General features: G+C 37.0%; 2 protein-coding genes across 2 annotated transcripts; one reads left to right on the forward strand and one right to left on the reverse strand.

Moving 5' to 3' along the window:
* The first annotated feature begins 881 nt into the window (after nt 1–881).
* Nucleotides 882–12,903, forward strand: LOC131165872 (cell division control protein 48 homolog C). The gene is made up of 10 exons (XM_058124004.1): nt 882–2,105; nt 3,240–3,871; nt 5,558–5,710; nt 7,697–7,813; nt 7,943–8,047; nt 11,540–11,605; nt 11,730–11,794; nt 11,875–12,076; nt 12,245–12,382; nt 12,488–12,903. Exons 1-10 carry the CDS (start codon nt 1,094–1,096, stop codon nt 12,533–12,535), a joined length of 2,538 nt encoding a protein of 845 aa, XP_057979987.1. The 5' UTR covers nt 882–1,093; the 3' UTR covers nt 12,536–12,903.
* Nucleotides 12,904–15,335: 2,432 nt separating this feature from the next.
* LOC131165874 (non-specific lipid-transfer protein 8-like) lies at nt 15,336–16,917 on the reverse strand. The gene is made up of 2 exons (XM_058124005.1): nt 16,413–16,917; nt 15,336–15,580 (listed from the first exon to the last, which is right to left on the reverse strand). The coding sequence occupies exons 1-2, from the start codon at nt 16,757–16,759 to the stop codon at nt 15,571–15,573; spliced, it is 357 nt and encodes a 118-aa protein (XP_057979988.1). The 5' UTR covers nt 16,760–16,917; the 3' UTR covers nt 15,336–15,570.
* Nucleotides 16,918–26,407: the final 9,490 nt, after the last annotated feature.

Raw genomic sequence — 26,407 nt, forward strand, 5'->3', positions numbered from 1 at the left:
CAAAATACCCTTGTATACCAGTATATCTCCCTAAAATATACAAGCTAAAATACCCTTGTAGTCTGCCTCCTTCCCCTATAAAGGATGACCTTGTACAGTTTTATTGGTGCAAAAAGATTAATAAAGTTTGTATTAATTTTAACAATATACATCTGATTGAGAGTTAACCCTTGAGTTAACAAAATCTCTCTTGAACTTAATATCCTATCATATGTGAGTGCATTATTTGATTGAGCATATTGGTGCAAATTTATTTAGTGTAAGAAGCACTTTACTTGTACGCAAAAATTGTATTTCAAATCTGTTGTATTCCAGGCGTGGGCCTGAAGAGTGAGATTAGCCCTGTTGAATAGTCCTGGACTAGCTTAGACCCGATTAAGAAAGTTAGGTGCGCCATCTTGGAAGTTTAGAAGTTTGGAACATCTATTGGAGTAAGCGCAAATAAAAATCCAAATTTAGTTTAATCAAAATGAGAATCTTAGAAGTTTGAATTGGGTCATTTAATTAAAATATCTCAAAAATTGCTCTTTCAGATAACAAACTTGTTATTGGGTCATATTTTTCTCTTTCTTTTGTCCTCATTTTCTCTACTTCAAGTTTCATATCCGTTACAAATTTTTAAATTCAAACATGATAACATTTACAATTATATAAAATTTCTTATTAGCATGCAACACTTTTTAAATTAAATTAATTTTAAATTATAGATTTTTCAAACCATGCCAAATCGGGCCATCCGGATACAAGAGGCCTAAGCCCAACAAGATAGCAGGCCGGCGTGGCATCGCGAAGGAAAGCAATTCGGTGGGCCGTGATGGCGTGGCCCATTATCCGTGCGGACATGGGCTGCCTTTAGCTCGGTGGCTTCAGATTTCAATTTCATTAGCCCCTTTTCCCTTCCTGAACGGCGACAACAAACCAACCCCACACACGCGAGCCATAGACGACGGCCCCTTCCCCCGGCACACGCTACCCCCTGCGCCGCTGCCGCTGCCGCCGCGCTGCGGCGATTTGCGTTCTCAAGCGTCCCTCTTAACTGAACCAATTTCTTTGCTACTAACAGAGAGAGAGAGAGAGAGAGGGAACGAGAGAGATGGGAAAAAGAGGAGGGGTTCGTTCATCCTCAGGGCGGAATAGAAACGTTCTGCTCCGTCGTCTGGAATCCTCCTTTAAGAACGGCAACTATGGAACCCTCGACGAAATCATCAACTGTCTCCGTTCGAACTACCCCGACTACGCCCGAACAAAGCAACAAGTCCTCGCCAGGCAGGTCCAACGTGCCCTTGAAGAATCTAAACACTTCCTAAACAACAACAATAACAAGCACAAGAGGAACAAATCCCACTCTCCTCAAACCCTAGTCTGCGCCGATGATGAAGAAGAAGAAGAAGATGATGATGATTGCCAATTCCGAAGCCCCACTCCGAAGAAGCTGAAGAAGATTGATGAGAGTGAACAGAGATTGCTATATAGAGAGGCTCAGCATCTTCGAAGGCGGCATGTGGAGCAGGAACGTCCGTCGACCGCTACTACGTCGTCTTCATCATCGTCCTCTTCTGACGATGAAACGGATGGTGCCGTATCGACATCGGAGGACGCGATATATGGCGAGAGACTGGAGCCGGGGTTCGATTTGATGAGGTCAATGCTGCGCTCGAGTTATAGCAAAGCAAAGCCTGCGGTGGAATCGAAGCCGGAGGAGAAGAATCTTGAGATGGAGGAGGTTGCTCAGAAGGCCAAGAAGATAAATTCGGTTGAAGGAGAGAGAATTGAAGGAATTGGGACGGATTCGAAACCAGAAGTGAAGGGTTTCGGCGTTGGAGGCAATGGTGTTGGTGGCGGTGGTGAGGTGAAGGGGAAGGACGGGCCAATGTTTAGGGATTTGGGTGGAATGGGAGGGGTGGTGGAGGAGTTGACAATGAATGTTGTTGTTCCGTTGTACCATCCGCAACTACCTCAGTGTCTCGGGGTGAGGCCGCCAGTGGGGATTTTATTGCACGGTCCACCTGGGTGTGGAAAGACGAAGCTGGCTCACGCCATTGCCAATGAGACTGGATTTCCATTTTATAAGATTTCAGCTACTGAAGTTGTCTCTGGTGTTTCAGGTGCATAAATTTATTTCCTGCTATTGCATTAATGAATTGATTGATTTGGTTTTAGCGATCAAGTTGAATCTAGCTGAAAACATGATAATTATGTGATCAATTGATCTATATTTGGGAAGGAATGCGCTTCTGTACCCAAAGTAGTGGAAGTAGAGTTCACTAATGTTTGTAAAAGATCTTTTGGTTGGTTGCTGTTTTTTTTAAATAAAAATATTGAGGTCTTTAAGAGTTTCTGAAGTTGTGAAATAACCTCGTCACTACAATGATTTTCTAATACTTAGCACACAGTGAAAAACCAGTCTCATTTTCAAATAAACTTTTTGTTTGAAATAATGGAAAATGTGATGATATTAGCATAGCATGGTTTAAAAGAAGTGGACAAGTTTGGCTGAATGCCTGCTTGCTGTTGACCCAACAATTTAGTAGCTATATGTAATATGGTGTGTGTGTGTGTATAACTTCTGGTGACTGGTGTCTTTGATCAAAATGTGTTCCAGAAATCTTAGTTTGAATTGCAAAATATATGCATACCAGGGCTTGACAAATTAAAGCTCGACAAGGTGGTCATTCTCCAAATATGCTTAATGTCATATTGTGCTGTCAATGTATTTCTTTGGATTTAAATAAGTCAACAATTTACTCAGACAGATACCTGGTTATGTCCAGTAGTCATTCTGGTATGATTTTCTCTAATGTGGTGAGGCAATATGTTTTCTTCTTGTGCTTTCCAATTATGCGTGGCGTGTCATTGAGTAATTAACTAAAACTGTCCAATTGTCCTAATATTTTCGATTGACCCCATGAATCTGCACATGGTTAAGATATTCAACAAGTATTGCTTTGTGTTGTATGGAAACAGAGTTTTTTTTTTTCCATTTTAATGCTGTTGAGCTTTCTATCCACTTAGTCCTCAACAGAAATCAGGCTGATCATTCTTAAAAATTTTTTGGAAGGCAACTTTTTTTTTTTTACTTGAAAAACAGATTTTTCAACTTTTTTCATTATCTAGAGCTTCTTGTTGATTATTGTTGTTTCCAATCTAACATTTGCTTCCTTTCTTCTCGTCCCCATTCTCTAACTGATGACAGAGACGCTTTGCTAAATTTTAATATCATTTTGTGATAAAAATTTCAGGTGCATCTGAAGAGAATATTCGAGAGCTTTTCTCAAAAGCTTACAGGACTGCTCCTTCAATTGTATTTATTGATGAGATTGATGCAATTGCTTCAAAAAGAGAAAATCTACAGAGGGAGATGGAACGACGCATAGTGACACAACTAATGACCTGCATGGAGGAATCACACAGACTTGTACAACCAGCTGATAAAGATTTGAATTCAGAGAGCTCTCATCACGGACCTGGCTATGTGCTTGTGATTGGAGCTACCAATAGAATCGATGCTGTTGATCGTGCATTAAGGAGGCCTGGAAGATTTGATCTTGAGATTCTGTTGGGTGTACCAGATGAAAGTGCAAGGATTGAGATTCTTTCTGTGCTCATGCGTGATCTTAGACTTGAAGGTTCTTTTGATCTTGTGAAAATAGCAAGGTTTACGCCAGGTTTTGTTGGAGCTGACTTAGCTGCCCTCGTTAACAAGGCAGGTAACATTGCCATGAAAAGAATTATAGACAGAAGAAAGTCTGATCTATCTAGTGAACCTATAGATGAGGAACGCGCAAAACAGGAACACACCGAAGACTGGTGGAGGCACCCATGGTTGCCTGAAGAAATCGAAAAGCTTAGCATCACCATGACTGATTTTGAGGTAATCAGTGAAAGAATTAGTTTGATATGCTTGATACTAAGTAGCTATCTTTTAAGGATTAGCTTCATTATGTGCATGGTACATTGGTACCGCCACGATAACAGCTTCTTCTACTACTGCTTTGGTTACTCTTTTATATTTTGGGTAGGCAATAAGGGGATCAACAAAAAACAAAATCAACAGTTCTACAATGCCTTCAGTTTCTGTTATTATACAGGGATAGAATTGTAATTGTAAATGTTTTTCACTGGTTTAATATTTTGTAGTCTTTAGGACTCCTAGTTGTTTTGCGAAGACATATAAGCCCTTGGAAATTGGAAGTTTGTTGTTCATATTTTTCACTTTTTTCCCACCCTCGTTACTATGTTCGTTATGGCAATTTTATAAGACTTCTATAAGTCTTTGGAAGTTTGCCTCTCATACTTCTTGCCTTTTTCCACTTACTTCTGATTAGGTTGGTGATGGCAATTTTATTTGTTCCTAAGAATATTGCTTTGTTGGAGATGGTAATCATCAAATCTGGAGAACTCAAGAAATCAGATAATAGGGTTTAAGCTCTAAGAAGGTAACAGCAATGGATATAAGGGAAAAAGGTAAAGTAAGACTGTCACAACAATAGCCTTTTTGTGTATGAGAGTACTTGATGGACTGAGGACACACAATCAAATATACAGGTGAAAAGACACAGCAGAAAAGAATATAATAAATTTGTTTACTGCCAAGGATAGACTATGGCATTCTATTGACAAGAAAGTGGGGGTCACTCTAAAACACTTTTGAGTACATTCATCTGATGCCATTAAGTATAAATGACTTCAAGAGTATGTTTGATTTCCCTCTTTGCAACTCCATTTTGTTGTGAAGTGTAGCCACTAAACATTGGTGAATCATTCCTGAGGCAGTTATATATATAGGTAGTGAATTGTGTGCTAAAGTATTCTTTAACATCATCACTGTGAAGTATTCTGATGTGCAAATTAAACCAAGTCTTGATTTCAAGAGAGAAAGCATAGTTAAGTAACTCATTAACATTCTTTCATTAGATAAAGTGAAGTCATCTTTGAGTGGTCATTAGAAAATATAACAAAATATTAAAAACCCAACTGGAAGGACATGACTATGACCCCAAACATTATGATGGACAAACAAAAAAGGGTTGACGGCTTGTTTTTTGACCCAGGAAGCATATGAATCTCAATGATACTTTACCAACTTGCTAGATGGGGGAAAAACCTCAAGGCAGTATTATTAAGAGTCCCTTTTCACCTTTTTTTTCTAACAAAACCTTAAGAGGCTCTTGCCTCTGATGGTGAGAGGTTCCAAAAAAAACCAACGCTTGTTAGCATCTTGGTAGCTTAGCTTGGTAAGGGCTCCTCAACTTGTTCATTTGCAGAAAAGAACAAGCTTGAGCAACTATATCCAAAACCGCTTTGATCTTTGCTTGAGCTCAAGCTCGAGGTTAGTTAAAAATTTAATAAAAATTCTTGAGCATGGTAAAGCTCGGCATAGCTCAGCTCAACTCAGCTCATTTGCAGCCATTAATGATTATGTGTTGTGTGTTTCTCCATAATTGAGATCTTAATTCTTCAACTTCTATTGCTGCAAATTCCAAACTATACCAGTGTATATAAAATTTTGTGGTTATTTTGTTGATCAATATGCTAATCTTTATTCAATTTGATGCAGGAAGCAATTAAAATGGTTCAGCCTTCGACACAAAGAGAAGGATTCTCCACAATACCTGATGTAAAATGGGAAGATGTAGGGGGGCTTGATTTTCTAAGGCGTGAGTTTGACCGCTCTATAGTTAGGCGTATAAAGTATCCGGAGGTTTATGAGGTAACTTTCATAAAATCTCCATCTGTGTCACTATCTTTCACACACACACACATACGCATACGCACACTCATATTTCAAGCAAGAGCATAGTGCTCACAAAATTTATAGTTGCTTTTAAATTCCAAGGTAACTTTCGGTACGAAGGTTGCTTTTGAGTATAAAGGCAACTTTAACCATTTTTTATTGTTCAAATCAGCAGGAGTTACTGTGTTTTGGGTGCATCCACGAGAAAGGCCTTGCAAATTAACCTTGTTGAATTCACTTCCTTAATTAGAAGTCTTATGGTGTAGCTTGAAATGGCAAGATCTTTTATTCTTGATGACTGGTCATAGAATTTGCTAACTTGAAAGCACTTGACAAACTGTAACTCAAAGCTAAGATTGGTTGACCCAAGTGGCTGCATTAAGCAGGAATTGGTAAAAAGCATTTAAAAGAATGAACATATTGGTAAATTTTATTTTACAAATAGTATTTATGATGCAAAGGGGAGTTTAAATTGGAGTGGAACAGAGTAGAACCCAAGGGGAGGGAGTTGTGGGTCTAGGTAATTTGGTGTCCAAAAGCATTTCATTGGTGGGGAAGTGGTTGTGGCGCTTCCTGTTAGAGCCTGTCTCTCTGGCACCGGGTAATTTGCAGTAAATTTGTATTTCTGAAAAATGCATAGAATGCTAAAGTTGACGTTAGTATGACCTATTTGTCACTTATTTTCCCCCCATGTTTGGTCAAGTGTTGATAATGGGAGAGAATCCATTTCTGGGAGGATCTATGGCTGAGGGAGGGTCCTTTGGCTACTATGTATCCTCATCTCTGTTGTTTATCTTCTTTTCATGATTTCCCCATATCTGCTTTATTTTTATTTTTTTTCACTTGCAAGAGACCAGCAAGCTTCCTATGCTCAAGGTGCTTAATTTGGAAAGCAGAATCCCCTTCTAAGGTTAAGGCCTTTTGTGGACATTGGAATAGAGTGGTGTTTCCCACGTCACTGTGGGTTTTGGCGAATGGTTTCTTTCTGCATTTACCACTACCTGCACAGTATTCCAGAGTTCTTACTTCTCTTTTACTGAGGTGTAAAGGAGAATTCATAGATATTGGACGACACTGATGAAAGGGGTGTGGAGATTATAATAGCAAAAGGTTGGAAGCATAAACCCCTTGTATGAAATGGTACTTAGACCTTCTCTTTATGTATACAAGGACTTTTTTCTCTTTTTCCAGTTTGGGTGGTGAGAGGGGGGATTATTTTCTTATTTGAGAGAGGTGTACAATGAGTACATTTTGGAAATGAAAAAAATGCAGTTTGGTTCAGGTTCACTAGTCTCTGGACCTTAGTGCTTTTATGTAAGTCATGGATAATACAATTATGTCCAAGCTATAAAATCAAACCATCTTTCCCCACTGAATCACATTGACACATCCTTCTCAGAATTCTGGAGTAGCCTAAGACCCTCAATGAGGACATTAAGACAATTTGAAGATGGTGATTATGGGAGAAATAACAACTCCTTTGTGGCCTTAAAAGGATTTTCTACCCATCTTGTTTGAGTACTTTTTGCCACATGGACTACAGACTTCACTAATCCTAGAGATTAGATTGGCAATGTGGAATTTGTAGCCATAAAATTTGTTGACTTACGTTTTTGGTTTACAGAAGAACCAAGAAAGATTCTTTCCTGCTTTGTTTTCTTCCACAACACATTGTCCATGTAGCGTGAAGTTACCTCTTGATGTTGTGTATTTGCAAACACGCAACATTTATGATACCATGAAGTTAGGCCTGGTTTTAGTTTTGAGAACTGAAGTATAAATTACTGTCATTGCATGATGCTTTTTTTTTGTGTTATGCCTGAGCTGCTGCTTTCACCTCGATCCACATACTTCTTTATTGTCAAACGTGGTCAAGTGAATTCTTAAATTTTGTTGTTAGGAGCTCTTCTGGAGGCTTGGTAGGTGGAATCTATATACTCATTGTGAAACTCATACTTTCAGGAATTCGGAGTGGATTTAGGGACCGGATTTTTGCTTTATGGGCCTCCAGGCTGTGGTAAAACACTAATTGCCAAAGCTGTTGCTAATGAGGCAGGAGCTAATTTCATACATATTAAGGTTTGCTCCCCTTCCTTTGGGCATAGTGTTGCAAGTTCTTTGTCACTCTATATCTATATTACATGCATATGTATAGTTTAATAGTTTGCGATCCCTATTAATTGCATAAGTATTTTGTCAATTGATCAGGGCCCTGAACTTCTGAATAAATATGTTGGAGAAAGTGAGTTAGCTGTTCGAACGATATTCAGTCGTGCGAGGATGTGTTCTCCATGTATACTTTTCTTTGATGAGGTATGATATGTCCCTCCTGATTGCTGAATTAATTTGACATATGAAGCGCCCAGTGGACCCAGTGGTTAAAAGTGGGGGATTTGATTGTTAAATTTCTTTATTTTGTTTTGTCGATTGCGGATTTGCAATTCATTCATTACTCCTTCCTTGTGATACACTAATGGTGATGGAAGGGTTTGTAAGAAAATTCAGCAGTGTTTGTTGGTGGACAAGTTTGGGGAATCAGCTGGGTATAATTTTTCAATAGGATTTCATGTGGTGAGAGAGTTCATGCAGGGTTTATGATTTACTTGTTCTAACTAGCAAACTTTAAAATCCTTGCTACCTGCGAGCAGCTGAGCAGGAAATTGAAAAGATTCTATTAGCAGTTTCCATAAAAAAACCAGTTTTAATGAAGGTTTCAACCAGATTATTCTTTCCCAATCATGAGATGGAATGTTTAAAGCAAGAAATGTTAGTTTGTTTACTGAATCATTTTATTGTGAAATGAGAACTGTGGAATTTTATCAGAGGAAAGCATAGAAAGGTATCCCCATCTTTCTTTGTTTTTTCGCAAGTCTTCTCCTCCGATCCTATCCCTTCTAATCTTGCCTGCCTTTTTTAAATGGTAACATATTTCCCACTAACTTGATACTAGTATTCCTGAATTGCTCTGGGATTTTCTGAATCCATGCATGATTGTCATAGTTGGTGGCTGGGTTTGGTGTTACCCTTATAGCCAAATTGTACCTTAGGGAATCTCTTAATATCTGATCACCTATCAAAAGTTGCCAGGTAGTTCATCCCCATTTTTTTGTTTCTTGGAAAACCTGTTATTTTCTGCAGCGATGATAATGATAACAGTGTACTTCTCTACCTTCAGAGAGCAACTTTTGTTGCCTAATAAATTCATGACACATTTCCTTTCCTTAACTAGTTAACTTTCTTGAGATTAATAGAAGCTATAAAGCTTATTATTCTAACCTTTAGCCAATCTCAAAGATTCTCTTAAGACTTCTATCTATTCAAGAAAATTGTCCTCTGCACCTTTCACTTTCTTCATCCTATACTCCTATCAACTCATTTTATCATACTAGTGCATTCTACTATAGTCACCTAGCATCCATCCTGATCTGCACCAATAATTTGGATCTTTGAAAATTCAGATTGTTGTTCATTTGAAGGTGCTCATGAATTTTTGAACTTATATTTCTTCCAAATCTATGTTTTCAATTATTTCTGTCTTGGTCTTTAGGGATTTGAAGTGATAATTTTTTTTAAAAACATGAAAACAATGATTGACTCCCAGTCTTTCATCCAAAGGCTCAACCGGTGAATTTCTCAGTTCATTTGAAAGCACAATACCATTCTATCACTCTCATGTGTGCATTTGTATTTGCATGTAATCATATAAATTCATTTGCTAGCCTAATTTACAAAGTTTGGATGCTAGAAAGATATGCACCTGTTTGATTGAGTATCAAGTTATGTGTTTATGTTGAGTAAAGATTTTCATTGCTATAACATTTTTAATAATTTTTTAATGTACCAATTTTTTTATGGAAAGCTTGGTAGAAGAAAGCTTGAACACATTAGATTATCAGATTAACGTAAAATATTAATCATCATCTTGATACATAGTGAGACCACCTATTAGGTACGTAATGCTGGTGACCATTAGCTAGTGCCGTCTTCTTTTCCTGGCTGCTTTGTTTCCTCTGTCGTGTTGGTGTAATAGAATTTGAAAATGCATTAAAAAAATTAGCTTGGAGAATGAGGTCGTAAAATATAAAATACCACAGCTCTTATTGGTGCATTCAGGGCCATATATAAGGCTCCTTTGATGTTGAAAGTATCAAATTAAGGCATTCTTTTGTATTACCTGAAGCTCAGCTGCTTATTTTAGTTCCCATTTTAAACATACTAATGATTAGGCCTCAAAAAATTAATAACTTTTTTTTTTTTTTGAGAAATGATCATTTTAATAAAGCAATAAACAAAGCCCATAATAGAGGAAAGGAGTCCTCCCTGGATAACAAAAGATAGAAAAACTCTGTTCTGTTTAAATCAAACCTAGAGGGGCCCTTCTCTTGAAATTAAATAAATTCAAGTTTAGAGATCTATGGCACTGAACTTGAACCAGGGGGGCCCTTACATCTCTTGTGCAACTCTTCACATACATCTCTCTGCTTTTCTTTGCAACATATTTTTGGATATTTCAAAGTTGGATGATTGGATAACTTATAGTTACTAGAAGACTGTAATACTTTATGGAATTGCAAATTGGTACAAATTTCCAAAGGCATGGTACATTTTTTATCCACAACACTGAATTTAGAGATCCCAAAGTTTTAGCAGAATACCTTTCATATCATTCTTACTAGAAAAACTAGAGTGTTATTGCATTATAATTTCTTGTCAGGCTCTAGTAATATGCTCTATCAAAGAAAATGTGCTTCAAATTTAAATATCTTTCATATTCCTCAATCCAGAATGTTACATATTCTAAGTAACATTTTGATAACCTTAGAGGTAGAGTTTTGCAACTGCTCCCTAAGGTCAGCAAATAAGAGAAATGCAGGGACCTATCTCTCTCTTTCTCTCTCTCTGCTTTTGCATTTCTTTGCTTCTACTCTAAATGTATGGAAACAACAAATAAGCCGAATAAATGAATTAAGTCGTAGTCTTCCTCCTTTATATCCACCATGGATTTTCACTGTTATAAGTTGTATGCAGGTATGTATTCTGGCTAACTTTCACTGAGTCATATTGATGTGCATGTTGACTAAAGCTTTCTAGGATATTTTTTATCAGTAAACTAGTATTGTATTCAAAAGGGTGTCAGTGGGGTGTTATCCCAACAAAAAAGGTCGACAAAAGTCACAAAATCAATGAAGTTACCTAAAATTTCATTTCTGTCTGCCCTTTTTACAATTAGTTTAATGTACACTAAAAAACTCTTATACTGCTTCCACTTACCAAAAAATGGATGGGAAAATCAGGTTGATTGCTTTTTCCTCTTGTTGCTAGTTTTTAATTCCCAACCAGACCCATAGCTCCTTAATTTTTATAAACTGACTCAGCTGAAGCTCCACTTATGCCTTGTCATGCTTAAAGCCACCTCCCACACTTTTCCTTATCCACTTGCTATGAAGGAATTAGTGCTAAACAGGTTGCATTCCCTCCTTGCTTACATGGCATCTATTTGCGAAAATCTGACCTCTTTCTGCTGGTTTCTTGGAAGTTAAGATTCTCCCCTAGGTGGCCTCCTAAGCCTGCAAAGGCCACCTTGCTTTGGCAGATTCCATAGTCTTCCAAGGGAATTCCTCTGCCCAAAAGATCATCTTGTGGTAAGATTTAACAATACTATAGGGTGGTTGCAAACAAGAGGCGTTTAGCATATAGGAATGGTGTTGTTGATTCCTGTCCTCTGTACATTGTTGGATGTTATTGTGTGGTCTTTAATGTTACTTTGCTTGATAACATGTGGATTTGTTTCCTCATTAATTGCAGGTGGATGCTTTGACAAAGGAGCGTGGAAAGGAACGGGGACCGGTGGTTGACCAGCTTTTGAACCAGGTCAAATTATATTTCAAATACAGTCTCTTGAAAGGCTCATCTCATCCCCATATTTTGTGTTTCCCAAAAGCAACAGTTTATGATTAACATGGATCTGAAATGAAGCCATTGCTTACTTTTGCAGTTACTAATAGAGTTAGATGGTGGAGATGAGCGAAGGGGCGTTTTTGTCATCGGTGCTACCAATAAGTACTAATTTGTCCTTATCAACTTGTAGAAAATGATTTTTCTATAATCTACATTTTGTTAGTGAATGCATTTATTGGCAGACCTGAGGCAATGGATCGTGCCATATTACGGCCTGGGAGGTTTGGGAAACTTCTTTATGTCCCTCTTCCCAGTCCGGATGAGCGTGGATCGATTTTAAAAGCTCTTGCAAGGAAGAAGCCTGTTGATGGTGATGTGGATTTGGCTAATATTGGGCAGATGGAAGCCTGTGAAAATATGAGTGGCGCTGATCTTTCCGAACTGGTTTGTCTTTGAATTCATGGATCTATTTCCATATGTTTGCTCTGGAACTCCAAAAAAGAAATTATGTTTCGTCGTATTGTTGGGGGTAATGGTGAGAGTGTGGGTGGGGAACTTTTGATTGGGTTCAGTTTTGACTAACTTGGCCATTCCATGGAAAACTGATGCCAGATGCATGAAGCTGCAATGGCTGCTGTTGAAGACAAATTGTTAGCAGTCGACACCAGTTCAGATGCAGCTCCATGTACTATCAAGCTGAAGCATTTTGAGCAGGCTCTGCGAAAAGTTGCACCCTCTGTCTCAGATGAGGTATGCGTGTATTTGCTTCTCTACTGTCTTTAATTGCTTCTCCGTGGATCCTAGACGTTTCAATCTTATCCTCATTTTTCTGCTTCGTGTCTCCTTGGGAAGCAGGAAAAACTCCACTACCGTACTTTGTCAAAGCACTTCAGAGCAGCCTGAAAGTTTTGGATTAGAAGTTTCAGGGTTCATTTGGCGGAGGCTGTTGTGGATGGTCAGGCATCAATCTGACCACGGAAGCTTAGGAAGCAAGTTTGTGATCCCGGGAGCGGAAAGGATAATTTATTGGTCCTTTTTATTATTTTTACTTTTCTCTTTTCATATATTAGCACCTATCCTGAAATTATTTATTCTTGAATTTTGTTTGAGGAGCCCAAATAGGATCTCCATCGTCCCTTGTCAAAAAGGGGAAAAAATATAAAAGAAAATGGAGAAAGGGAAAGAAAAGAAATTCAATCCAAGTCCACGAAACAGTTGCTTTTATGATTGTGGTGGACAGCAAATCAAGAAGAGTAATTTATTCATTCCAATTCCTCATTTTGGCAGCTTGGAGATGGAGGAGAAAACCAATGACAACAGTTGTCATTGGTTTTCTCCTGCATTATTGCTTCTTTGATGTTATTTTTGTCCAGAAAATTGTGCACGCATCTAAAACATCGATATTTTTTTAAGCAAATTAACAAAGTTATAGCATTTTCGTACTTTTGAAATTCATGGGAATTTAGTGGTCATAATAAAATCACAGGATGGTTAAGTTTTTTTTGGTTAAATTATAATGGGGTTATGTAATTAGAAAAAAAAATGTGATAAAAGACAATAAAAAAGTACCAGATTGAAGATGAAAATTACCACACAAATGGCCATCCATGTTTTTATATATATATATATATATATATAGAAGTTTTAGGATCCGTTTGGATTAAGGATTTTGATGGAGAAATGAAAGGAAAGGAAAATAAGGATATTTATTTTATATTGTATTTTTATTTTTATATGAAATATTATTTTTGTAATATGATTAAAAATTAAGAAAAATTAAATGTGAATGGTATATAAAATAAAATTTTTATTCATTGATTTGATATATTTTTTATTTGATGAATTGATATTTTTTTGCTTTTCTTTGCTTTTCCTTATTTTGAAAGTTCTAAATGGGGACTTAAGTTTAAATGTTTTACTGAGAAATTTATAATTTATAATAATAACTAAGATTGATTTTTGAGAGCAATGTTGACTGTTAATTTTCACCAGATTTCATTTCCTTATGTATAACTGTTCTTACAAGGATATCAATTTTGCCTCTTCCATGCCTCCCACACTTTGTTTCCTTCCATCTCTCCGCGTTTCGACTCTTAGGCTGTTCAACTCTCAATCATGCTATTTAAGTGGACTTCTCCCGAGGAGGATCATCTATTCATTTCTCAATACTTGCCTTCCGCCCATATACCTATTACCTTGTGTTGTTGCTGACGCAAGGAAGCACCGCGTTGCAGGTGCGCCGACACATCACGAGGAGGATCCCCGCGTGTGGAGGAGACAACGACATCACCAGGAGGATGCGAGGTCTCCATCGACGTCGCTAACCTGAAGCCAGCTGTCAAAATGTTTTCTCCAGAAGGAGGAGATACATATCGGTAGAGAAACAGAGGAGCCGAGAAGGAGAAAGATTTCGAGTGTTTATAGAGGGAGAGTGGGGTTAGGAGCGGCTTGTTTGAAGAATGTGTGTAGCAGCAAGCCTCGACATTGGAGAAGGTCTCTCGGCTTATTTGACTATTTTCCCGTTTCAGTTTTACTACCATTCTGCTATCGCTCTTGATTCGTATTTTTTTTTAAAAAATTAATGAGTTAATTTTTTTTATTTTGTGCTCTGTTTTATTGTAAAGTGAAACTCTTTTCTTTGAAACATTTTTTTTTTCATGAAATAACTTTCTAATTAACAATATTTTATTCCTTTAATAATTTTGAAATGTTATTAATTCATTTTTGTAATGGTAGATGTGGTCTACAGTTATTTTGTTGAGCCTATTTACTCCTACAAGATCCATTTAATTGCACATTTATAAAATGAAATCCAAGGGTTAATTGGATTGAATTTACATCTCACTTCATTTAGTTGTGCTCCCCATTTTAATTTTAATTTCATTTAACCCGCCAAAAATTGCGCATAGAAAATGATAAACATATTTTGATATTTCATGTTTATTAAGATGAAGAAAAACTCAGTGGATCATTAATTAAGATTAGGAAAAATAAGGTAAGGACTATGTTTTTGAACTTATAAATTTTTTTTATTCCATTGAGTGAATTTATTTGGATTTGAATGGATTTCAATAAATATTTTAATACAATTTTATATTACATCTTATTCGAATTCAATACAAATTTAAATCTAAAATCTCTATAAACATAGATTCAAGTTTTTGTTATGATTAATACTAAAAAACTTTCATTTTTTTTTTTTTATAGGAATATTGTATTTGGGAGCATGGATTTTGAACTTTAAATTTGAATTTGAACAAATTTCAATACAATTTATATTGCCTCTTAACAAAATCGAATATAATTCCAAATTTAAGATCTCTTCAAACATAAACATAGGGTAAGCATTTTATATCATAGATTGTATATCATGGGCAATGTGCGTGTGCACTACACTTCATAATTTAATGTTGACACATTAGAATGGAATGAATTTAGGGTGAAATGATATGAAAAAGTATAGAATGAATTTATAACATTATAAAACGCTAGTTTCACTTCATTTTTTTTATATCAAATAAATTATTTAAGAGTAGTGAAATAATAGTGACTCATTTTTAATTTTAACTAACTCAGAAAGAGAAGTTGAATCCTCGAAAGTATTTGTCGTGTTTTCTTAGGGTGTTTAATTATTCGTGCAATAAAATCTTAATGCCCATAATGATCCATAAGTATTTAAAGTTAAACTGCTCCATGCGCAGAATAAAAAGAAAGTCATTCCAATTAATATTATTAAATAATTATTATTTTATTATAAAAGGCCTAACAGTCTTACTACAACAACACATGTTGTCAACAACGCCAACATATACATATGAATGTATATATAAAGCACTTTATTAAAGGAAACCAGAGCAAATGATCACAAGAGCGGATCCAATCACCATAAGAATGCTTCAGAATTAGAATTCCGTAGGCGGCTTCAAAACTTTAACCATTCAACCAACCCTACAAAATTAAAGAATATCATCCAGAAAAAAAGTTAATTACAAAATGTATAAATTAATAATAAAACAGAGAACCAAATAAATCATAGAAATCCTGAAAATAAATAGGGGCAGGCAATAGTTATCTCATACTTTCCCAATCATTAACCAAATTAAAATAAATTAAACAATTTTAAAACAATTAATCAGTTTTAGACCAATATTCAATGTTAATCGAATCAAACGATTAAGTATAATTTTAAAAATTTAAAATCATTAAAAATAATTTATTTTCTTTCATAATAATCAACTTATTAATTTAAGATATTCATAATTGAAATTTGAGCACCAATCTTAGATTTTTCTCAATTTAAATTATTAAAATGTTATATAATACTACATATAATATATATATATATATATATCTAATATATACATATATATATTTATAATATATGTTTCAATTAATTATAATTATTAAATAGGACGAATTGAAATCGAGTTGGTAATAAAAAAAAAATTAAATTCTAAATTGAAACCAAAATTTTAAAATAGTTTAATTGATTTTATAGTTAGACTTAGTTTGGTTCTACGATTTGGTTCGATATCTCAACTTTTCTTACTCATCCTAGAGATAACAGTTGAGTTCTTCAGTAAGTTGCCCATTCCTATTTGATAGGATTAAACTTATTTTCGATTTTTTATTTGATCCTTTTTTTTTTTTTTTTTATATCTTTCATGCTAATCACATATAATGGGACGTATGCTTGTGAAGAGCTGATTAATTTATGACCAAATACTTTAATAATAATAATAATGATAATAATAATAATAATAATAATAAGGGGGGTTACTTGGAGCAATCCACGTTGGGTGAAACGGTGAAAGGCAAGCTGATTCCGCAATTTCCAGGCAGGGCCTTCGCCAAGTCGGTTTTTATGCTGATTTGTTGCGCTGCGGATTTGATGCAGCTGCACGCTGCCTTCTTGTTCTCCGAGCTCGACGCCGCTGACGCCAGTGTGGAGGCGCCCGCGCAGCACGCGGGCGGCGGCTTCCCTGACCCATTCTGGAGATAGTTGACGCACGGCCTCAGGTCCTTTACGACGTCGCTGCACGAAATCGCCGCCTCCGACGACAGAAGCAGCGTCGCCGCCATAGCCAGTGCCGCGGCCACAACCACCACTGCAGGTATACTCCTCATAGTTGATAATTTCTTGGCCAGGAATTGAATTGATCAGACTATATATATGCAAGTCTTCTGGGTTTATATAATATTATTTATATATAAATGCATGGAGAGTTCGTGGTTGAGTGGAAGAAAGAATGAAAGAAGGAGATGAAGTAGGGGTCATCACAAGCACCGATCTTGGATGGCTTATGGAGGCTTGCCATGTAATTGGGGTGGGTAGTGGCAGTCTGGCAAGAAGGGACGAGCACGAAACTGGCACATCTCTTTATAGTTTTTGATTTGGTTTTGGTTGGGTGGACAGGAGGATGATCAAAATTGAAGAAAGTCAAATTTGATGATAGAGCAAAATTGTAAATTAAAGGAGGAGCAATGTACCTACGTTGAACCCTGTGATGAAATTAGATTAATCCTGGAGAGATTTTAGATTTATAGTTATATTGGATTTAGATAACATGTGATATAAAATTATATTAAAATTTGTTCAAATCTATTTAATTTAAATATAAATTCAAGATCTAAAATTCATGTTCCCTCAATAATTTTTTTTTTTTTTTTTGGGAATTGATGCTAGTCAGCTCCAGTGCCATGGGATTCTTAAATTAAGAAATGTGTGGTTGACGATACATATCTTTTTTTTCTTGAAAAAAGTTTTTGCTAATGGGATGGATGATATACAACTATCTTTCGTTTAAGCCAATGTATAATTGGAAAGAGAGAGAAGAAAGTAAGAAAATTGAGATAATGGATTTTATTCTTTTAAAGCTGGTCTTCCCTTGGGTGAAGGTGCCCTGTTAGCACAAGAATTAATACTCTTAGTCTTATCATTATCATTTTAGGTAATAACATTTTGTGGCCCTCTTAGTTAGTACCATGTTATCTTTGGTGTGTTTGGTCTAAGTTAGTACTCTTGGAGAATATTGCACTTTTACCCCATTTTTTTTGTCTTTCCTTTTCTAAGGCTAAAGAATCTTTGAAGGCACTAGAAAGAAATATATTGAATTTGACTCGATGATTGAAATATTCATGTCTAATCAATATGTTTACATTCCTCATACATCAAATATATATATATATAGGGTCATCATATACATACGAACACTAAGGACCTTTAGTGGGATGTAATATAACTACATCTTTTGGTCGTGTTCTCTTCTCACATAAAAAATATATAAACGATTTAGGGTACCAAACTCACATTTTTAGCTTCCACTTTAACTTCTTGTTTCTTCTCAAAGCGTTCTCCTACAAACCGCATTGTTGCTCCCCTATTCTTTTGCTCTTACATCTTTATTGCTTTTTCATAAAAATGTGCTTTTTTGTCCCTTCTTTCTAGTTTCTTGTAGGATCTATTTGATCAACGATTTGATTTTGGATGAGAAAATAAAAGACAAAAAAAAGAAGAAGAAGGAGGAATTCACTTTTTTTGTTTTCTTTTTTGCTTTTCTTGATAACCAAACATTAGAAAAAATATAACCCTTCATATTTTCCTTTACTTTCCTTAAGATTTTCTAAGTTCCAAACGAGGCGTTAAGGTATATATGCATAAAAAGTGAATTTTTGTATATTACGGTGGATGAGCTGATATTCATAGACCATGATTGGGAATTGTTTAAAATCGCATTACTCTGAGAAAGAGGAAAAAGATAATCAAGTTATTCAATTCAAGATAAATGTTTGAAATCTTAGGAAAAAAAAATTGTATTTGTTATTTCACGTTTCATTATCTTGAAAAAAAAAATACTAATTGAAGCGAAGGATTTCTTCAAATAACATGTTTTTTTTTCCTAATATTTCACTTTTTAAACAATAGTTAATGAGTCTTCTTCTTCCATTTCTTCTCAACTCCCCACGGTGCTCCATACCTAAGTGGGATTTGCCATAACAATATGAAGTCTCCCTCCCCACATTCAATATTTACTCTTCAACTAAAATTAATTGAGGCAACCTATTACAATGTGCAACCATTAAGCTACTGTATTTATAATGGGTTGCTACAATTTAATATAAGCGAAAGGAGCCATTTTCTTCATGAGAAAAAAGTATTACTATATTTTCCCACCATTATAGAAAATTTTAGTTAATTGTTTCAGATTCCAACACAATATAGATAAGCAAATGCATTCACAAGTAATTACAATTGTAGAAAAGTACTTTTAGTGGTGTTGGCCTTGATTCTAATTGCAAAGATTGAATTCTCACTACCCCATCTTCTATTATAAGAACAATCAAATTTTATAGATCATGACACAAAACCCATGAAAGCTAAAATATTCGAATATTTATAAAGATTTATGAATTTTGTAGTCATTAATTAAGAGTATCTAATTAATAGCTTATTGTTTATATATTGACTTACATAAGCACTAGGCCCAATAGCTCGGTTCTCAAATTTGGAGACTAGAGAGTAAAGGTTTTTCAAAATAAATTTGGGTGTAGAAAATTAATGGCATCAACATAAAAATAAATAAATAAATAAATAAAGTGAGAATGAAGATATTGAGATCATTAAAAAAGATAATACATAGTATATCAAAAAGCATTGGAAAAATATTAAAATATACTATTTGGTATATATTGTAACATTTGTAAACATTGACTTAGGGAAAATAGAAATAATTGGAAAAAAATTATTAAGATCGAGAAATTTAGAGAAGCTTGTGTAACAATCAATAATTTAAAAGTCTTAATCGAGGCTCGCCCCAAGGCAAGACATGCCTAAAACGCCTTGACGCTCGATCTAAAATACCAAGTCCCAAAAAGGCTAACACATTACACACGGATACTTACACATTTGCACAAAAGGTATTCCTTTTGTTACTTTTTACTTGACGCTTACACATTTTGTGTGTGATTCTCAAGTAAGATTTGGTTAGAAAACATTGACTGCATGTTTATATAAAAAATGAATGTCATAATATGAGTTGATTTCTAAAACTCTTAAATCTTCTTTCCAAAACCATTGAGTTGTATTTTAGATCTTGAAAAATAATTTGAACTTTGTAAATTATATTTGATTTTTTTACATTATAAATTTTTTTGAATGGCCAACAAGTAGTTTGCAAATTATAATGTTTTTTTTTTTACATTATAATTATGATTTTCTTTTTTTTTTATTCTTAAAATATTTAATTTATTCACATATTTTTACCTAAAAATAAAATCTCGAAAAGCTTACGTCTCAATACCTTAAGGTGTAGACCTCGCCTCCTAAGGGTTAGAGTGTTTCGTTTTACACTTTCGCCTTTTAAAACACTAGTTATGATAAAGTTATTAATATAAGTTCTAAAACAATATTTTTTCAAATCAATCACACAAGAACATGAAAATTGTTGGGGTGGATCTAGGAGCAACAATCACACACAAGTAAAAATAAATAACAAAAATGAAACACCAAATTTACGTGGTTCAACCGAATCGACCTACGTCCAAGGAGCACACACCAATTCATTATAACCGGGAGAATAATACAAGGAAGAGGAGACTATTGCCTTCAACTCAACTCTCTCTCTCTCTCTCTCTCTCTCTCTCTCTCTCTCTCTCTCTCTCTCTCTCTCTCTCTCTCTCACACACACACACACACACACACACACACCACACTCTCTGCTCTGCACACACAACTCTCTACTGCACACACACAGCCACGCCCAATTCTACATCTTGCCCCACTCTATAATTACACACACACACATATCTCCTTTATATAACCTTTAAAGGAGGGTGTAATTCAAACAACATGGGAAGGGTTGGTGGCTGCATTTCAACCATGGTAGGCAAGGTTGGTGGAGGGCTGCTGGTCTTCTCTGCAAAATCAACATAAGCTGCTTGAGTTGGTGGCTGCATTTCAACCATGATAGGCAAGGTTGGTGGAGGGCTAGTGGTCTTCTTTGCAAAATCAACATAAGTTGCTGGGGTTGGTGGCTTCCGTCTCCACTTATGGCACACAGCTCAACAATCTCCCACTTGGAGACGGAGACACCATCTCAACCAGTGTGTAGATAAATGATGTGCTCAGATCTGTCTTCAACCATGAAGACCAATTAAAGTTGAGCACAACTTTAACTCGCCAAGACTAATTTGGTGATTGTCAACTTCATAACTGGTGCAAAGAAGTCGGTGTAGTCAATTCCTTCCTTCTGCTCGAAACCTTGGACTACCAATCGGGCCTTGTACCTTCTGGAGCCATCCTACTCCTTTTAATCTTGTACACCCATTTGTTGTGAACAATCTTCTTACCTTTGGGCAACTCAGCTAGTTCCCACACTCTGTCAAAGGTGAGGGACTTCATCTCGTCCTTCATCGCAAGCTCCTACTTGCTCGTATTTGCCACCTGACATGCTTCATTATAGCATTCAGGTTGTCCTCCATCTATAAGAAGTAAACAATCCATATACCTTTTATCTGGTACATTGGTGTCGTCAAACATCTTGATCTATGAGCTTTTCTCGTTTGACATCTCTATTTGCCAATTTAGAGATGGAATCAGCTCAAATGGATAGCACTGTTGGATCCGTAATAGCTGAAAACTTAGAAATAGTTAAATTTGTTCAAAAAAACCCACCTGAAATGGCTCTGAAAAGCCCAATCAAACTTCTAGTCAAAACGGTCAATTTCCGTTAAACTTAACGGAATATTCCTCCAACTAACAAAATATTCTCACGTCATTACTAACACAATTATTTTACGCAGTCTACTCACGTGCCACTGTAGGGCCTACCTTCCTATGGGGCCCACCTACTGATGTGGTAACAGGGCCCACCTTTTGTGGGACCCATATACTCACGTGGCCTTGTGGGGCCCACCTATAGACGTGGCACTTGGGCCCTCTACTAACGTGGCACTGGGCCCACCTACTCATGTGGTCGTGTGGGGCCCACCTGCTGACGTGGCTGTGTGGGGCCCCTGTTGACATGGTACTGGGGCCCACCTCTATTGTTAAGTTGCGCATAGTATGTGGAGATGGCAACACCACCCCCAGGAGCTTACGTTGAAATGGAGACCTGCAGTAAATGGAGACCAACAACCCTCCACCAACCTTGCCTACCATGGCTGACATTAAGCCACCAACCTTTGAATTTTACCCCCCATCTCAGGTTATATGAATGTGATGGGTGTTGTGTTGTATTTATAGGTGGAAATGTGAGCAAAGAGTGTAGAGTTGTGTGTTGTGTGCGTGTGTGTGTGTGAGAGAGAGAGTTGATTTGAAGGCATTAGCCTCCTCCTCCTTGTATTATTATCCCGGTTATAGTGAAGTTGTGTGTGCTCCATGGATGTAAGTTAGGTTTGACCGAACCACGTAAAATCCAGTGTTCCATTTTTGTTATTTATTTTTGCCCATGTGTGATTGTTGCTTCTAGATCCACCCCAGCACAACTCTCTACTGAACATACATAACCACACCCAATTCAACATCTTTCCCCACTCTATAATTACACACACACGCATCTCCTTTATATAGCCTTTAAAGGGGGGTGTAATTCAAAGGTTGGAGGCTTAATGTCAGCCATGGTAGGCAAGGTTGGTGGAGGGTTGCTAGTCTCCATTTACTGCAGGTCTTCATTTCAATGTAAGCGGCGGGGGGGGGGGGCTGCCGTCTCCACACACTGTGTGCAACTCAACAATCTCCCACTTGGAGACGGAGACACCATCTCAACCAGTGTATAGACAAATGATATGCTTATATCTGTCTTCAAGCATGAAGACCAACTGAAACTGAGCACAACCTCAGCTTCTATGTAGTCATCACCTTCGTCTGCTCAAAGCTTTTTACTACCAACCGGGTTTTGTACCTCCTGGATCCATCATGCTCTTCTTTGATCTTGTACACCCAATTGTTGTGAAGAACCTTCTTACCTTTGGGCAACTCAACTAGTTCCCACATTCTGTCGGAGGTGAGGGATTTCATCTCGTCCTTTATCGCAAGCTCCCACTTGCTCGTATCTGCCACCTGACATGCTTCATCATAGCATTTAGGTTGTCCTCCATCTATAAGAAGTAAACAATTCATATACCTTTTATTTGATACATTGGTCCCGTCAAACATCTCGATCTATGAGTTTTTCTCGTTCGACATCTCTATTTGCCATTCTAGAGATGGAATCAGCTCAAACGGATAGCATCGCCTTAGAAATAATTCAATTCGTTCGAAAAACCGACCCAAAATGGCTCCGAAAATCCCAATCAAACTTCTAGTCAAAATGGTCAATTTCCGTTAAACTTAACAAAATATTCCTCCAACTAACGGAATATTCTCATGCTATTAGTGACGTAGTTACTTGATGCCGTTTGCTGATATGGCACTATAGGGCCTACCTTCCTATGGGGCCCACATGCTAACGTGGTAATGGGCCCACCTCCTGTGGGGCCCATATACTCACATGGTCGTGTGGGGCCCACCTACTGACGTGGCACCTGGACCCACCTGCTAATGTGGTCCTGTGGCCCTTGCTGATGTGACAATGGGGGGCACCTACCCATGAATCGTGTGGGGCCCACCTGCTAATGTGGCATAAGGGCCCGCCTGTTGACATGGACGGGTGACGTGGTGCTGACATCACATCGGTTTCTTCCTTCAACTCGTCTAGAGTATGTTGGCGCATGCAGCCGCATGCGTGTACTCCCCGATCCCCGGGATCACCTGAGGGCACATGGAGGCACGTGGCAGCGTCATCCGACCGTCGGTGGCACATGCGAGCACGTGCGATGTCGTCTGAGCTCCGTTTGAGCTTCGGTTACCACTGTTGGCTTTGTTTCAATGAGAGGAATGCGATGGTAGCCCTAAAACTGAGTTTTAAGACACTGGATAGAGGCTCCAATCTTAGAATTTTTCTCCGATCTGGCGATTTTGCTCCAACCTTGCTCTGATACCAATTATTGGGGTGGATTTAGGAGCAACAATCACACATGGGCAAAAATAAATAACAAAAATAAAACACCAGATTTGCATGGTTCAACTGAATCGACCTACATCTACGGAGCACATACCAATTCACTATAACCAGGAGAATAATACAAGGAAAAGGAGGCTACTACCTTTAACTCAACTCTCTCTCTTTTTTTCACACCACACTCTCTGCTCTGCACACACAGCTCTACACATAGCTCTCTGCTACACACACATAGCCACGCCCAATTCTACATCTTGCTCCACTCTACAAGTACACACACACACACATCTCCTTTATATAGCCTTTAAAGGGGGGTGTAATGTAACGAACCGAAAAATAATGATATTTGAATAATAAAGAGGGAGGAAAATGAGAACAGAAACAGAAGGAGGCAGCAGACTTCGTCAACGACGTTGCACTTTGGATGTAATAACCCAAGGAATTCTCTCATGGCCTCATCGACGAAGAGAGGGGATTCATCGACGAGGGTACAAGAGGGTCTCGTCGAAGAGGGCATGTTTCGTCAACGAGAAGATGCCGAGAGGATATTTTGGGCGATTCTAAATTTTGTTGATGAAGGGGAGAGTTCGTCGACGAATTGCTTCTTAGATTCTTCAATGAGATGACATGGCTCGTCGATGAAGGTCGCAGTATAAATAGTGTGAATCGTAGTTTTTACGCAGAAAACTCACCAAGAACTCTCTCTCTCTCTCTCTCTCTCTCTCTCTCTCTCTCTCTCTCTCTCTCTCTCTCTCTCTCTCTCTCCTACGGTATCTCCTCCATCTCTCTTCGATTTCGGCCCCGTCAGTCGCCAAATCGATGATCTGAGGCTACCATGACGCTCCTGGTGAAGTTCTCTCCAAATTTACCAGGGAAGATAGTCGGTGGGATCGAATTGAATTTCTTCCCAAAATCAGGGTAAGACCTTTTATTCAGTTTTTGGCCTTCTAGCAGTTGTACGAAATGATGGAAACAAATAAATAATGATATTCTGTTCTGGTGAATGTTGTTTCAGAGTGTTGAGTAAGAAGCCCTACGAGTGTTGGACTAGTATACCATAGGGGCTTTCCAGTAGTCAGGTAAGGGAAACTTGCTATGTTAGGATACTTCATTATGATTTCAGTACAAAATATAGGTTGTTATCAAGTTATTATTCAAATTATACATACGCTTTTCAGAGCCTGATTATAATAATATTTGTTAGTGTGGCTTGAGTTGATTAGAGTACAGTACCATATTTATACAAACCATGAATACCATGTTTACAGTTTATAAACAAAAATACCATGATATTTACATGCTTATGGAATAAAGGACTTTCAATATACAGTATACTCAGAAAAATATATTTTTAGTAATTTCAGAATAATTAGTTTTTCAATACCATAACACCCCAATATTTAGTTATATAGATAACAGATTAGTTATACAAAAATCAGATTTTCAATTAGTTAATTTAGAATTTCAGATAAATTTTATGGGGTTATGGTTATTTCAGAAATCATGGTAAAACAGTATGTTAAAGATATCAGCTACCTATATAGTATCAGACCCTAATGGATTAGATTCAGCAGAGCACGGTACCGTAGTTACAGATATTCAGTTCAGAGTGCAACCACTTTACTCAGATAGTAAGTGGTATGAGGTCGATCGTGCCCACGTTGGGTAGGCTCTCCATCATATATGGATTAAGGGGGTCGATCAGACTATCGGAGTTCAGTTGACTTACCCTGATCGGCCAATCAGGATAGGTCCCGCTTTCGGGCCGCACAACCCTGTCATGAGGGGTTAAATCATGACATACAACCATCTGAAGAAAGTTTCTCAAATATTAAAAGTATAAGTAGATTTCTAGAAATAGTAGTAGTATTGTGAAAAGTAAATTTATATAGTTTTAATATATGTTCCTTATACCAACATTTACAGTTCCAGTTATCCATGATATTATTTTTAAATCAGATTATTTATATAGAAATGTAACTCAGTAGTCACACACTAGTAACAATATGTTTCGTCTTACTGAGCGTTGGCTCATCCCAGTGTTGAATTATTTTTCAAGTGAACCGACTAGGTGAGCGGAGCAGACTCACAGGTAAAGGAGTTATTGTACTGCCCTTTTTGAGAGTGAGTATTTTTGGGTGGTATGTTTTTGTAAACCCTTGGTATCAGTCAGGGTGGTTTCAAGAGAACGGTGATGATTGTCTATCGTGGGTTGATTTGACACTATGGTATTGTATTATGTGTGGTTTTATTTTATATGATTGGTCTTCCGCTGTTTAGGTTAATGTTTGATATTAAAATAGGAGAAAAGATTTTATTTCTATTAGCGGTTCGTTGCATGTAATTCAAACAAGGTGGGCAGGATTGGTGGCTGCATTTCAAACATGATAGGCAAGGTTGGTGGAGGGCTGTTGGTCTCCTCTGCAAAATCAACATAAGCTGCTAGGGTTGGTGGCTTTCATCTCCACCTATCGCGTATACAGCTCAACAAAAATTTAATTAGAATAAAGGATTCCATTGTTGCGGTCACAAAGAAACTTGAGCATGCCTGTGTAAAGCCTTTTGCCCTCTATCTTTTTGCTCTATGCATGGCTAGACAAGAAAATACGTTGAAATGACGATGAGAGCAAGACCTATAATTATTGTTTAAATACCGACATTAGAAAACTCTATCATTTGTGAGCTTCTTGTACAAACATGACCTAGCATATTAATTAATTCTTATTCATTAGTGCATTGGGCTCAATATTAAATTTAATAATCACTTACCATAAGA

Source organism: Malania oleifera, chromosome 10 (genome assembly GCF_029873635.1).
Source record: "Malania oleifera isolate guangnan ecotype guangnan chromosome 10, ASM2987363v1, whole genome shotgun sequence".
NCBI classification, from domain to species: domain Eukaryota; kingdom Viridiplantae; phylum Streptophyta; class Magnoliopsida; order Santalales; family Ximeniaceae; genus Malania; species Malania oleifera.

Bases quoted from the DNA above. Each gene is read 5' to 3' on its own strand.
- LOC131165874 (XM_058124005.1), bottom strand. From the start codon at position 16,759: ATGAGGAGTATACCTGCAGTGGTGGTTGTGGCCGCGGCACTGGCTATG.
- LOC131165872 (XM_058124004.1), top strand. From the start codon at position 1,094: ATGGGAAAAAGAGGAGGGGTTCGTTCATCCTCAGGGCGGAATAGAAAC. The intron at 11,606-11,729 runs GTCAAATTATAT...TTACTTTTGCAG, and splicing joins TTGACCAGCTTTTGAACCAG to TTACTAATAGAGTTAGATGG. The intron at 12,383-12,487 runs GTATGCGTGTAT...CTTGGGAAGCAG, and splicing joins CACCCTCTGTCTCAGATGAG to GAAAAACTCCACTACCGTAC.